The 13,988-nt window shown below is 43.2% G+C and overlaps 4 protein-coding genes across 4 annotated transcripts; 3 read left to right on the top strand and 1 right to left on the bottom strand.

The window, feature by feature from the left end:
- Positions 1 to 1,850: 1,850 nt before the first annotated feature.
- Bfra_003686 (putative amino-acid permease inda1 protein) lies at positions 1,851 to 3,580 on the top strand (the record flags this gene model as incomplete). The annotated part of the gene is made up of 2 exons (XM_037334092.1): positions 1,851 to 2,124; positions 2,202 to 3,580. 2 exons carry the CDS (start codon positions 1,851 to 1,853, stop codon positions 3,578 to 3,580), a joined length of 1,653 nt encoding a protein of 550 aa, XP_037194179.1.
- A 1,189-nt stretch (positions 3,581 to 4,769) lies between these two features.
- Positions 4,770 to 6,677, top strand: Bfra_003685 (putative mfs multidrug transporter protein; the record flags this gene model as incomplete). Its single annotated transcript, XM_037334091.1, has 3 exons — positions 4,770 to 5,005; positions 5,252 to 5,635; positions 5,711 to 6,677. The coding sequence occupies 3 exons, from the start codon at positions 4,770 to 4,772 to the stop codon at positions 6,675 to 6,677; spliced, it is 1,587 nt and encodes a 528-aa protein (XP_037194178.1).
- A 253-nt stretch (positions 6,678 to 6,930) lies between these two features.
- Positions 6,931 to 8,618, bottom strand: Bfra_003684 (uncharacterized protein; the record flags this gene model as incomplete). Its single annotated transcript, XM_037334090.1, has 4 exons — positions 6,931 to 7,023; positions 7,091 to 7,372; positions 7,468 to 7,831; positions 7,885 to 8,618. 4 exons carry the CDS (start codon positions 8,616 to 8,618, stop codon positions 6,931 to 6,933), a joined length of 1,473 nt encoding a protein of 490 aa, XP_037194177.1.
- A 3,488-nt stretch (positions 8,619 to 12,106) lies between these two features.
- Bfra_003683 (uncharacterized protein) lies at positions 12,107 to 13,620 on the top strand (the record flags this gene model as incomplete). Its single annotated transcript, XM_037334089.1, has 3 exons — positions 12,107 to 12,729; positions 12,801 to 13,447; positions 13,514 to 13,620. The coding sequence occupies 3 exons, from the start codon at positions 12,107 to 12,109 to the stop codon at positions 13,618 to 13,620; spliced, it is 1,377 nt and encodes a 458-aa protein (XP_037194176.1).
- Between the last annotated feature and the right edge of the window lie 368 nt (positions 13,621 to 13,988).

Raw genomic sequence — 13,988 nt, 5'->3', positions numbered from 1 at the left:
TTTCATGCGGGTCGGTAATTCGCGGTCTAGAATTTAATGTCCCTGGAGTAAATAAGGTTTCGGAAGATGCATGGATACTCGGAGGAACTAAAAGCTGGGCGGAGGTTAGTTGGAAATTCAAAATTCTGTAATCTGGGACGCTTAACACGCTGAAGCCTGGACGATATTTTTGACAGTGACAGTTACAGTGGATGGAAGTGGATGGGCACAAAGTGCGGAGAGGATAGCGCGTTGCACTAGACCCCGCGAGCTCGGAGACTCCATTGTTTACCACTATTTGAGGGATTATATTGGTTCAACTTTGCGAGGATTCTAATTCTGATTGCTGATGAGTAGGGATGGTCGATGGATACCAGCGGCTTATTACACAATATTTATGCTGAGAGTCATAAGGTGAAAGTCGCTACGAGACTTTGCCCCGACACTTCTCCATGAATCCACATTGTTATCTCAAGAGCGATTTATGTCATGTCAAGATACAAATATCTTTGTACAATTAGATAGGGGAGATTTCTTCATAATAGATCAACATAAATACGAAACTCAATATGAATACCAAGAAAGATAACTTAGATAAGCATTTGTTTTGCTAACCCCTTCATCCTCGCTTTGCCTGAGACGAGCCTCAGTCTCGTCAATTCTCATGCTCTCAAATTCCTAGATTTTAAAACCTTCGCCCACTGCCTCGGTCCGATAGAAGTTAAAAAAAGGTTTATGTACAGGCAAAGAATTCTTCTAGAAGAATTATTAGAGGCAAACTAGTCAAGCCACCACCGTGACTGGTGTCGCAGTTTATAGAAGATGCCTTGACTCTCCATTGTGTGGTGGTCAAGGATCTAGACCATGTGAAAAGGGACCCCTCAGACTACTCTCTCTTATCTACGCCCCCCAGTGTGATCCTTACGTTGTGTGCGGAGCTGGAAGCCAAGCTTAACAGTGGTACCTTGAACCAATCATGCTACGAGATCTTGACGTACTATCGTGAAAGAAGCTTAGTATCTCAAATGCCACGATCTGAATCGGGGCTCAACTCCGAGCACATTATGCCTATCTCTCACTAGTTAGTACCGAAATCGTCTTGACAAACCAGCCTAGGTCATCCTATTTGAATTTCTCCCGCACATTTGACGACGCAAATTTGCAATGAGATTGGCGTAAGTACAACTCTATATTCCAATCTTATCTGTTATCTACATGTTATCGTCCCAGAAACATGCCAATACCATTCTATTGGATACTGATCCACGCAGAGCTGGGATTTAATCTCGATACCCATTGATAAACGCGATGCATAGGGTTTAGTTCTCTCTGGCTAAAGTTTGGGAGTCGGGGTTCCCGTGGGTCAGGTATCACCATAAGATTCGTATGCAAAGAAGGGTAAGCTTTACCATTTCACCACAACCGTTAGCTTCCTTCTTCCAGTCAGTTGCGGGAAAAGACTCGTATCATTTACAAGGGAGGCAATTCTTCCTAGCTTCGTTTTGATTTGGATTACCCGTATCATTTACGAAGCAAGAGGCGCCGATAGGTGATGCATGTCTGCACATGCATACGCCAAAGCCGAGATCGCCATTAGTGGTATATACCAGAGCGGTAGGTGCGACGATAGATACTCAGGGTGGAAAGCTTCGTGTATAAGTACTCGATGTTACGCGATGTAACTCCAGATTTTCTGTATCACTAGTTAAACGTCTTGTCTTCTTATTCACTCGGTGCTCGCGATCACAACTTCGTATTTCGATATCATACTCGCTGAGAGTGAATCGAATTCGACTCCCCTTCCTTTCTCTCTCTTATCAGGAGCAATCCAAATTTCGAAAAGGTAGTAAGAATTCCTCTAAGAAATAAAGATGGCTTTCGACGATAAAGAGAAATACACGACTGATGTGTCGCCACCATCACCTGCTGATGGCGACATCGAGGTTGGCCAGTCTGGACAATTGAAGAGACAATTGAAGGGTAGACATATGCAAATGATCGCAATCGGTGGTTCTATTGGAGCCGGTTTGTTCGTTGGTTCAGGTTCTGCTCTTCACTCCGGTGGTCCAGCCTCGTTGGTTATCGATTTCATCATCATCGGTATCATGTTGTTGCTTACTGTTAATGCTTTGGGAGAACTTGCTGGTAAGACTACCCTGTTCCTATTTCATCTCTTTTCCTATACTTTTGGAAGTAGCTCAAGCTAACATTACACTACACAGCTATCTATCCCGTTGAAGGTTCCTTCTATAATTACTCCGTTAGATTTATTGATCCAGGTTGGGGATTCGCAATGGGATGGAACTATGTTTTGAATTGGCTCATCATTCTCCCCTTCGAATTAACAGCTGCCGGTATTACAATTGGATTTTGGACCGACCCAGATAATTCTGGCAATCCGTCAGTGAATGTTGGAGTTTGGATTACTATTTTCCTCGTCATGGTTACCATTATCAACCTCTTCGGTGTCAAAGGGTATGGAGAAGTGGAATTTGTTCTCGGTTTGATCAAAGTGATTGCTATTATTGGCTTTATCATTCTTGGTATAATCATTGATTGTGGTGGTGTCCCAACCGATAACCGTGGTTACATTGGCGCCAAATACTGGGGAACCCCTGGAGCTTTCCGCAATGGCTTCAAGGGATTCTGTTCAGTCTTTGTTACTGCCTCCTTCGCCTTTGGTGGAACCGAACTCGTCGGTTTAGCCGCCGCAGAAGCCGATAATCCACGAAAATCGATTCCTAAAGCCACCAAGCAAGTTTTCTGGCGTATCTCCCTCTTCTACGTCATTTCACTCTTCCTCCTCGGGCTTATCGTCCCATCCGACAACGAGATTCTCTCAAAAGCCTCTGGTGGTCACACAGCCTATTCTCCCTTTGTCCTTGCTTTCCGTTTGGCAGGAATCAAAGTACTCCCCTCTATCTTCAATGCCGTCATCACTCTCTCTGTTATCTCGGTCGCCAACTCCTGCACTTTCGCCTCTACCCGTACCATTCAAGCTCTCTGTGCCAAAGGTATGGGTCCATCCTGGGGTGCAAAGGTCGATAAACATGGCCGCCCAATGATTGCCATTGCCATTGCACTCGCTTTCGGTTTCCTCGCCTACGTAAATCTCGCTCCTCAAGGCTCCACCATCTTCACATGGCTCCTTTCTATCTCTGGTCTTTCCAATTTCTTCACCTGGGGCTCTATCTGCTATGCTCACATTCGTTTCCGTAAGGTATGGACTATGAATGGTCGCACAAAGGACGATCTTCCATTCGCAGCTATGTTTGGTACAACCGGATCATGGATTGGTCTTGGCCTTGTTATCCTATGTCTTGTCGCCCAATTCTACGTCGCGCTTTTCCCGATTGGCGGAAAACCAGATGTAGAAGCTTTCTTTGAAGCTTACCTCGCTGCTCCAATTGTTATCCTCTTCTTCGTTGGATACAAAGTATTTTACAGACAATGGTCTTTTGGTGTGAACCTTGATCAGATCAATGTTGATGAGGGCAGACGTGAAATGGACTTGGTAGCGTTCAGAGAGGAACTAGATGAAGAGAGAAGAGTCAAGGCAGCTTGGCCTTGGTGGAAAAGACAGTGGGATTTCTGGATGTAGATCTCTTACTATGGGATGGAGTTTGTTGGTTTGATTAAGATATCCAGATGTTATGCTACCCATTTGGGTATGGAACAAGATTCAGTTTATGAAATGATTTTGAGGTATGGCAAGTCGATAAAAAGCACTAGCCAAAAATGAATGGAATAGATTTTGATAGATTTTTAATTCTGCGATATATACCCAAAAATATGAAAACTTTTTGATTACATATATTGGTTCACTGTTGCGCCTTTCGTTCTAAATACCCAAGTCAACATGCATTCGTTCTTCGCCGCAGCCCCGTAAATATTAGAATCATTTGATTGTCAATTTTTTCTCAAACTCAGGGATATGAACACTTGCTACTGATTTCATACGTCTCAGCTCAAGTAATTACATAACTATCAAAAGTTCTCATTTGACTGAACCCCGCCTTAGTAATAAAATCTCAACAAGTAATGAACCCAACAATACTAAAACATCAAACACTTAACCATAAATAATCAAGAAAAGTCCAATCAACACTTCAGGCAATACGAGTCGAATAATCGGTTAATTTTAATTGCTCGAATGTCAACTATCTGATCAATACTTTTCTCATTTTTTAAAACTTCCTCAATGTTTACAATCATAGACGTTTTTGCCGAGCTCGATCACTAATCAGGAGAAACACTCGCTTCGGCACACATTTAATGATCACTAATCCATCGCTACGCACGAAAGATTCACGGAGTTAAGCATCAAAGTATGCTTCGAGATGTATCACCTCTTGGTTAAATGATAAGATGAAGCGTAAGTCCCCCGGTCTGAGGCGCTTATAGTGAGAGATCTAACTGCAAATTCATCTAGTTTGAAGGGAGTTGTTGGTGGGCTTTTATATGATACTGGGCATAATAGTATGAATACCCGAGGCTGATTAGAAAACAATGAAGATATATCGAAGGATTCTAAGAGGTGATTCTTGACCATACAGACGTGATTCTTGACCATGTAGGTTCGTATCTTCTATGCTAACTACCATATGTACTACAACATCTATTAACCCATCACCTGTTTTACTTGAAAGAATCAAGCTTGAATCACACATCTGCAAATATCACAAAGCATCATCTGATGCATAGTCCCTATTGTATTATACCATATCCAAACCCGCATGATATCGATACACACATCACTACAACACATACCATCAAACCCAGACGAAAATATGACAGACCCCGAGAAAACATCCCGAGAATCGAGTTCCTCGGATAATCTCGATGTGACGCCAAAGTCACCACCCGTTGATGCCACCACAGGAACAGATCTAGAGAGTCAAGATCAAAAAATAGTAGTACCGCCATTACAGTGGAATGGTTCGGATGATCCAGATAATCCTCTCAATTGGCCTAGATGGAAGAAGAACTGGCATGTTTTTACTCCAGCGTTGATCTCGTTTTCTGCGTACGTATATTTCTTGAGTTTCGTCTCTGTTCATGTCTCTTGGTATCTTTAATATGCTGGACCGCTGTCTCGCAACAAGCAATTGTATTGTTGGAAATTGAATTTATTTAAAATTCGAATAGTTTCAGTTGGGGATACATTCGAAAACTAATTTGAGATATCCAAAGAAGAAAAGACTTTTCTTTAGACAGCAGTTCAAATTATTAAATCTCAAACCCCACCATCCATCAACTAACCCACCTCCAGAACCCTCGGCTCCTCACTCATATCCCCCGGCATTCCATTCATCTCCCGTACCTTCCATACCAGTCCGACCGTCTCCCTCCTTCCCCTCTCGACCTACGTCCTAGCCCTCGCCCTAGGTCCCCTCCTCGCAGCCCCCCTCTCCGAGTCCCTCGGTCGCAAACCCGTCTATCTACTCTCAGTGCCCCTCGGCTGCATCTTCACTCTCGGCTGCGGCTTCTCCCAAAACATCGCAAGTCTTTTTATCCTGCGTTTCTTCGCCGGTATGGCGTTCAGTCCCGCTTTGGCGATTGGAGCAGGCAGTATTGCGGATTGTTTTACTGCGGAAAAGAGAGCGCGTCCTAGTGCATGGTATGTTATGAGTCCGTTTTTGGGACCGGCTTTGGGGTGAGTGTTTGATTTTGATTTTGATTTTGTCTTGATCTATAGAGTAAGAGAATGTCACTAACAGTCTTCATATAGACCTGTCATAGGTTCCTTCGTCACCGTCCACAAATCCTGGCGCTGGACCCAATGGACACTAATCTTCTTCTCCATCTTTTCTTTCCTCCCTCTACTCTTTACCTCCGAAACCCTGCACTCACGCATCCTCACGCGTCGCGCCAAATCTCTGAATCAACCTCTCCCAGCCTCTCCATTTCCCTCGAACGCAGCGAAGATAAAATTCCTCCTAACAGTCACCCTTTTCCGACCCATCCACATGCTCTGTTCTGAGCCCATCGTCGCCTTCTTGAGTCTCTACGTCGCGTTCAATTTCTCCGTTCTTTTTAGTTTCTTCGCCGCTTTTCCGTATGTGTTCAGGACGGTATATGGATTTGACACCGAACAGAATGGATTGGTTTTCTTAGCGATTGGAGCTGGATGTTTTCTGGCTATCATCACAGTTCTTCTCTGTGATACGTTCTTATATCAGCCTATCGTCAAAAAATCCCACGAAGAAGGGAGATCGGGGATTGTAGCCCCGGAATATCGTTTATATCCTGCAATGCTAGGAAGTTTGGGGCTGCCGGCTGGATTGTTTTGGTTTGCATGGAGTGCGAGGGATGGTGTTCATTGGATAGTGCCTGTAATTGGAGCCGTGCCTTTTGCATGGGGAAATTTGTCGGTATTTATTGGTGAGCTATGGTCATACGTTCTCCTTCATGTTCGTTTACTAACACGCGAGGATGAAGCATCAGCAAACTATCTGATCGATACCTATCAAGCATTAAATGGGGCATCAGCACTAGCAGCAAATGGGCTTTTGAGATATGTTTCCGGTGCAGCATTCCCATTATTCACATTGCAGATGTATAAAATCCTGGGAATTGGATGGGCAACGAGTTTGTTGGCTTTTATTGTTGTAGGTTTGCTGCCTGTCCCGTGGGTGTTGTGGATCTGGGGAAAGAGGATTAGAAGTGGCAGTGCATATGATACTATCAAAGCGTAATCTGAAATGTAATTAATGAAGAGGTTATTATGCTTCGTACGTAGCTCAGTGCTAAGATAGCGTTTGAGACATCTTACAATGAAAGTAGAATCTGAATATTGATCAAATGAGGTCATAAGATTCAGGGATGCCTGAATATTATTTACATCGCATGAGAACTAACCGAAATTTTCCTAAGCCTTAAGGTCGAGATTGACAAATAGTAAAATTATCGTTGCCCGGTATGTTTTTCGTCACAGCACATCACATGTCATCAAATCCCCCTTTCTTCCACGACACTCTGCATACCGGCCTGATATTCCGCACTCTCCCGGTCATAACTCACAACCATGAGGTAAAGCACATCCTAAAAATAGTTAGCTTTGCACATTCCATGAAAAACTAGCGGGGAAGTTTGATATTCCGAAACTCACCTTTTGCAAGATTCTCTTCACAAGTCCGGGCTTTCTCTTTCGCCTAAGTCCCGTCTCCGGAGTAATGACATCTCCTCTTCGGGACGCCTTTCTAATTCTTTTTTTCTGCTTCCTTTCTTCCTTCGCAGCTTTTCGCTCCGTTTTTCGTGTTTGTGGATTTACATGACCGCCAGTGATGAGGGAGATGAGTGACCCGCTACTAGCCGGGTGACTTGGGTCAGAGTAGCGGGAGAGAAATTGTGGTTTAGGCGTTGCGAGAGAGCTGGTTGGATTTTGCATTGCCTATTTTCGTTAGTTTAGAGTTTGTGGGGAAGCGAAAAAAAAAAACCCTGGGGAAGCTGACGGGACGAGTGAAGTGAGGAAAGTGGAGAACTAACATATTTGGCTTGGGCTCGACGATCGAAGTAATCGGTCACGAACTTTCCACTGTCCTTGAATTTGCTACTTTTCTGGGAGTTTTCACTCCCCTCATTATCGGCAATGCGATCCAATGCTGGAAAAATCAAGGGTGCTGCTTCTGGCATCTCGAGTTCTCCATATGTCGTCCCGCTTGATAGTTTAATGTTCTTCAATGTCTTTTTAAAACCCGTGGCTGTATCATCAAGGGATGAAGTGATAGCTTTGGTAATGTCAACAGACGCGTGGGTTTCTGATGATTCGGGCTTATATGTAATTATCAAGCAATAAAGACCACGAGGCATGAAATATTCATTATTCACTCTATCGAGGAAGGTATTTGTCCTGCAGAATACCCATCAGCTCGTATTGAAAATATTGAAATAGGAAGAACCAACCTTGATCTAGATTGTAGCTCCATAGCCACACCAACTGCAAATTGAGTAGCAATAGATACACCCATTGTGATTGGGCCAGGCACGAACCCTACAATTCCGGCCGCTGCATTTATGACTTGCAACCATGGAGAAGATTTGCTCGCATGGTAAAATATTTTTAGGAAATCCAAGAAAGCAGCTTGATCGATCCCGCAATCTTCCAACACTGGCGCATATGCTCTGACGAAACCGCGTTTCTTATCCCTAGGCCTGCGTTGTGGGAGAATGACCAGACAAGGTAATTTCGGTTTCTCGGCGCTATATGCTGGGGGTGGATGGTTCCGCACAAACACATCGACAAGCTCATTAGCGTCTTGTGCAGACTCTTCAGAAGGTGTACCCGGGCCAGATTTATCTGCCGCTTCGTCCAAAGCCCAAGCTTGCTCGTCTCCTTCCTCTGATTCTGTGTCTGAGGAGTCATCATGCTCGTATTCCTCTCCCAGTTCGTGTTTTTCTTTCTCATTTACTGGGACAGCTTGGCCTCTTGCCATCATTCTCTCGGCATCTTCTGTGGATAGCTCAACGTATCGAGGAGGGGCATCGTTGTATTGGTGATCGGATTGAGCAGCTGCTCGACTACTTTCGCCATGGGACGAAACTTGTGGTGAGTTGGGTGAGGACTTGTTACGATGATGGTGAATTGTTTCTGATACAAGACCAACTCCTGAACCGATGAGTTTGACTATAATGCCCATGGTTGTAATGTAAGTTGTGTTAATGTGATACAGAAAAAAGTACAGTATTGTTTGATAGAACAAAAATGTAAGACGACGACGACGATTTGAAAAATGTAATGATACTTAGCCCAACTCTACCTCTTATTATATACTTACTATCTCACGCAATCTGATATGATTCTCCAGCTTCAAAATGATCATCCATCAACGGAGCTGAGCGGTTACAAGTCAACATCTTGCAAACCTCATTTGGTTAAGATAGAAGACGGAGCTTCAGCTTGATCCCACTAATGATTGAAATGTGTACATGGTCTGTGCGTTTCTGCCAATTGCACGGAAAATCCTGCGGCCGTAATCATTAAAGACCACGTTTTGCCTATTTGAGGTCAGCAAACCGTAGGGCTGTGCCATTGTGGGGCTTGCACAGGGTTGTTTTGGCTCACCATGGACTTTCGACGACTCCTACAGAGTGACTTCAATCATGCATCGTGGTTGTCATGTTGAAATGCATATCAAGCTTCTTGGCAAAGCTTGAGTGTCCAAAGTTATGAGACATTACTGTGATAACGTTTCAAACGACATGTCAAGCCAGTGATGATGTACTAAAGCCTTCGACTTGGAGGCCGATACAGTGTTATTCATGAATGTTTGCACCTTTGATTAAGAATTTATGTCGACACCGGCGGGTCGATGCTATCAATTACAAACATACCGATAAGCATAGCCCTGCAAAAAATTCTCTGTTCTTTGCTAGGACGGCATCCAATCATTGCGAGTGTAACACGACTGAGTATGAGGTGAATCGATCAATGTGGACATACACTACACAGAAACATATTTCCGGTATTAGTGGAGGGCCTACAGTCTGTCTTCTCAAACATATCTCTAGCAATCACGGTACGCTCTCGGTCAGCAGGATATGCCCAATTAGCGATGAAGGAATCTCAGAAGTCTTCGAGTTGTCATCCGAAGATGGGGGATATATTATTATCTATGCAATAGAGATTCTAGCAAGGCCCTCAATCCTAGATCTTGCGGATTTCAAGCCTCTTACGGTTTATTCTAGTGCTTTCTCTAACATCACATCGGCAGGGCCTCGGTTGTCTTTTTAGGGGCCAGCCATTGTACAAAAGTTCTAGGCCTCAATAGATAGGGAGAGCACTCTATCCACTGGAACTAATGATAAGCCTTGCTCTAGCTTGCCAAAAGCTTTAATATGGCTCTTCATGGTTTTTTGATGGCTATTGCTTAAGGCTTAAGTATTCCAGATTCTCTGGTTCTCATTGTATAGCGAGATCTAAGCATGGGCTTGGAGCAGCAAACTCTGATTCCCTCGTTTAAATTCCGATCCTATCTATTCTTACGTCTAATATTTACACTTCACTGCCAATCGTTTTTATGACCTATCTCAAGCGCATGGAACCTTATGCAACACTGTCGCATCTAAGGGTGGACTTCAGTAATTTTCCCCACAAAATTCTGAGGATTTGATTACTTGCTTATGCATAATCCCAATGGTTCAAATGAGGAAGTGCTATCTCTTTGCCAAGATCTAAGAGAATTTTCCCTAGTTTGGGGAAAGAAACGGCCCTGCCTTAGACTCGACTTCATGTGAACGAGTGTTCTCGCTCGACCGAATTTACACACAAAGACGTATCAAGGAACACAAAATATAGCTCCCTTTTGGGTGTCAAAAGAAGTCAATACCACCTTGCTAAATCACTCTGCGATGCATACCCTTCTTATTATTTTCGGCGCCCAGGTCGTTTCCTAAATACGACTGAATGACGAATATCGGAGTATCTCAGAAGTCTCTGGGGAAGCTCATACAACCTGCTCTTGCTCATGTGAGAACCAAAGGTGCGAGTTCTGTGTAAATTCATGTCTATGTTATTCATACGAGAATAGTTGCGCATCTCATAGTAGGTGTACAACTTTGTGTCTTAGATCTTCTCTTCTCTGGTCGATATCATACTACACATCTTTGAAGAACGACCACTATTCCCCTTTCAGAATACATCTTCAGATCGTATTGCGGCATCAATGCTTGTTTTGGAGCCGCGAACTCGAGTTTCATTTCAAAACCTAGGCATTTCTAGCGAGAAACCGATGCAGACGCGTATAGCAAAAGACATATTTTTATTAAAGCGGTTTCCGGGCTCAAAAAAACACCTCAATATCGATCATCAAGCCTTTCGGGCATTGCGAATCAACAAAAGTCGAGAAGCAATCCACTTCAGTGGATGTCGGAAGTTCTTCTGGGGATATTCCTCATTTCTCTTGTTCTTGGTTGAGTAAATTAGGTTGCATCAATATCAGCTCTGTTTCTCTACTTTGGCTTCACTGGCCTCCAACAAGTATTCCTGGTTCCGCAACCACTGTCAGAAGTTGCAGGCGTATTTGTGACTGCTCGAGGTTGTTGAACCGGTACCGCCAGACGCGTGGCTACAGAATTCTTTACACCCTTCTAACACTAGAATTCTGCAACTTTAATTCTCAATGCTTGAGTAGAGCTCTGTCAATCAGTGGTTTGGCCACAATATCATTCTTTGACTTGCTGGTAATGAAAGTGCTGACTACGCTGGAAATCTTGTTCTGGTATCGACACTACTTGCGACTTTTACATATAGATGTAGAAATTCTTGGTAGAAAATTATGTTTCGTGTACAGCAACGAGGAGCTACTGTGAATGACGAGGGAGCACTCAAGAGCTTCGGACTAAGTAGAAATTCGGCCAATACAGGGCATTTCGAGTTTTGTGTGGAGTATTGGAGTTGTGGACGAAAGGAATGGCAATGAAATCTTTCAAAGTGGAGACTAGATAGTTTCTCTCCCATTAAATAATCCCAAGAAGAGAAGCAGCCACTGATTATTGGTGATTCTTCATCAGCATTTCGTTCCAGCCAAAGCTACGTTTGAAGGTACGACCGGGTAATAACATAATTTTTTCCTGCACACCTCCGGTCCTACAAAAGAGGCTATGCATAGCATCAAGCCACCAACAATACATCCACGATTACGAACAAAATGGGGCATTTTCATTTTAGCCGTCCAGCGACATTCGCAAATCCCAACTTTCCATCCTTCGAATGCTTTCAAATGTAACATGGTATAAGCGCCAAGATTTCTTTATGTCAATATCCTAGTTTTTACCGTGTAAAATGTTATGCGCCTTATTTTGTGTCTTCGATCCTGCATACATATAAAATACCCACAACACCACCATGCAAGTGCTTACCATCAGGCTGAGTAATTTTTTTCGTGTATTCACCCTCCCATCTATTAATCACAAACTTCATGTTTATTCAATACGATAGTTCTTAAGTGAATGATCCGAGCCCTTCTATCTTTTGATTGAAATTTTGTTTTCTAATGCAAATCAGACGTCGAGTAAATGAGGTTCCCACCTTATTAGGATTAGGATAGTTCCTTCCCTTCACTCAGAGTCTTCTAGTTCTACAACTTTTTGTCTTTTCATTATACACAATAACCATTTTTTCTATATAATGCATTATTCTAATTCCCTCCGCAAACTTTCTCTCCCACATCCTAATGCACTCATCCCAAGCCGCAGCGCCTTTCTCTCTTTCGTAACCGGCACTGCCATCTGGCTCTTGCTCTTTACGTATTTTCGTCATGTTTATTGGCGAGACCCACACTCTGCATTTTTCGATAGCACACATGTGTATGAGAAAGACTATTCTGATCGACGCCAATCCTCTGGTTTATCATTTCTAGATGATTTGGTCGAGAGCAATCAAACATCTTTGTTCAGTAATCCTACTTCAAATATTTCCGGAGACTCGGATGGAGATGGCGATACAGAGGTTCCAGATATGTGTATAGCATACGTAACCATCAAGCGCGACATGCAAGATAGGAATGAAGGGAGACAATACATCGATGCAGCGCTAGGAACTATGATAGATGGATTAAGTAAGGAGGAAAGAAAGAGAGTGTGGATTTATGTGTTATTTGCAGACATGGATCCAAGTGTTCATCCGTTATGGAAGGAAGAATGGTTGGGGAGAGTAGTAGATGATTATGGTGGATATGACGTTGGAGGGGAGAGGAGAGAGTGGCTGGAGGAATTAATGAAACAGAAGGAATGGCAGATTAAAGGAGTTTTGTAAGTTTCTCTTCTTTGGAACTCGGAATGCCAAGCTAGTTAGCAGCTTCCAAGAACTAACAACACACTAGCGATTATGTATACGCGTTAAGCCGCTGCTACGATACCCACGCTCCTTATATAGCAATTATGGAGGACGACATTGTATTCGCTCATGACTGGTTCCAGCGCACTATTTCTGCTCTCAATAAAATCGAGTCTCTCTCTCAAAGTCCTGGAGACAAATTCTACAATTGGATATATTTAAGACTTTTCTACACAGAAACATTTCAATCGTGGAACGAAGAGGTAGATTTCTGGTATCGACATAGATATTTTATGCTGTTTTTTGCTGCTCCTCTCTGCACAATCACCGCTCTTATATTTATACGAAGCAAAATCGGCGAGAAAAGGAAAATAGGTGGTTGGTTGGATAACTGGACGGTTTTTGTCATAGGAGTGGTGGTTGTACCGGCCTTTATAACCCTGGGGTTTATGGTAGGGAAATACAATTTACCGTGGTGGGAGTTCAGAGGGAAAGACGTGGTGAAGATGAATAGTGGAGGATGCTGTACACAGGCTATGGTTTTCCCGAGGGAGCAGGTGGAGGGATTGAGGAACTATTTGACGGGAAGAGGAAGTGGCCAGACGGATTTGATGATTGAGGATTATGCGGAAAACGAGGGTATGGAGAGACTGGCACTTGGAAAACAGGTTGTGCAACATGTGGGAGCGAAGAGTAAGTTTTTCCTTCTTTTTTAGGGGGCTTTAAATGAGATATTCATGAGACTAATATTGCGTGTAGGCTCAAGAGGTGATAATCAAATCAACGCCATGAGTACTTGGGCATTTCACTTTGAGGAATACGACAAAGTTTCTATGTTTGGAAACTCGGTATATGAAGAATCCTGATCTGGATATCTGGAAATTATCAGGCCAGAGACAGTCAGATAATTGATATTGAGTTGAGAAATATCGGAAAAGTATATCCTCACAGTTTCATATTTTTGGAACATGAAAACAAATCACTATTCTCGAAACTACGCTTGTAGGGTATCTACTACGGATTTGTTACCTCCCTCTTTCTCTGCCAGCCTCTTGATCTTTCATACGTACAACAACTATCCCACTGCATGTAGCTCTGAGTCCCTTTCCTTCAGGAGTTTATGCTACGTCTGCTCCATGTTTAAAGGATGCTTTATCGATCATTGTCGTCTTTAGATACCAGTGTAACAGGTGATTGTTGGTAACTGGGAAGCTTGCTATCTACAATCTTACTG

This window comes from Botrytis fragariae (genome assembly GCF_013461495.1).
Source record: "Botrytis fragariae strain BVB16 chromosome Unknown tig00000045, whole genome shotgun sequence".
NCBI lineage: Eukaryota > Fungi > Ascomycota > Leotiomycetes > Helotiales > Sclerotiniaceae > Botrytis > Botrytis fragariae.
This window is presented reverse-complemented; position numbering and strand designations above follow the sequence as displayed.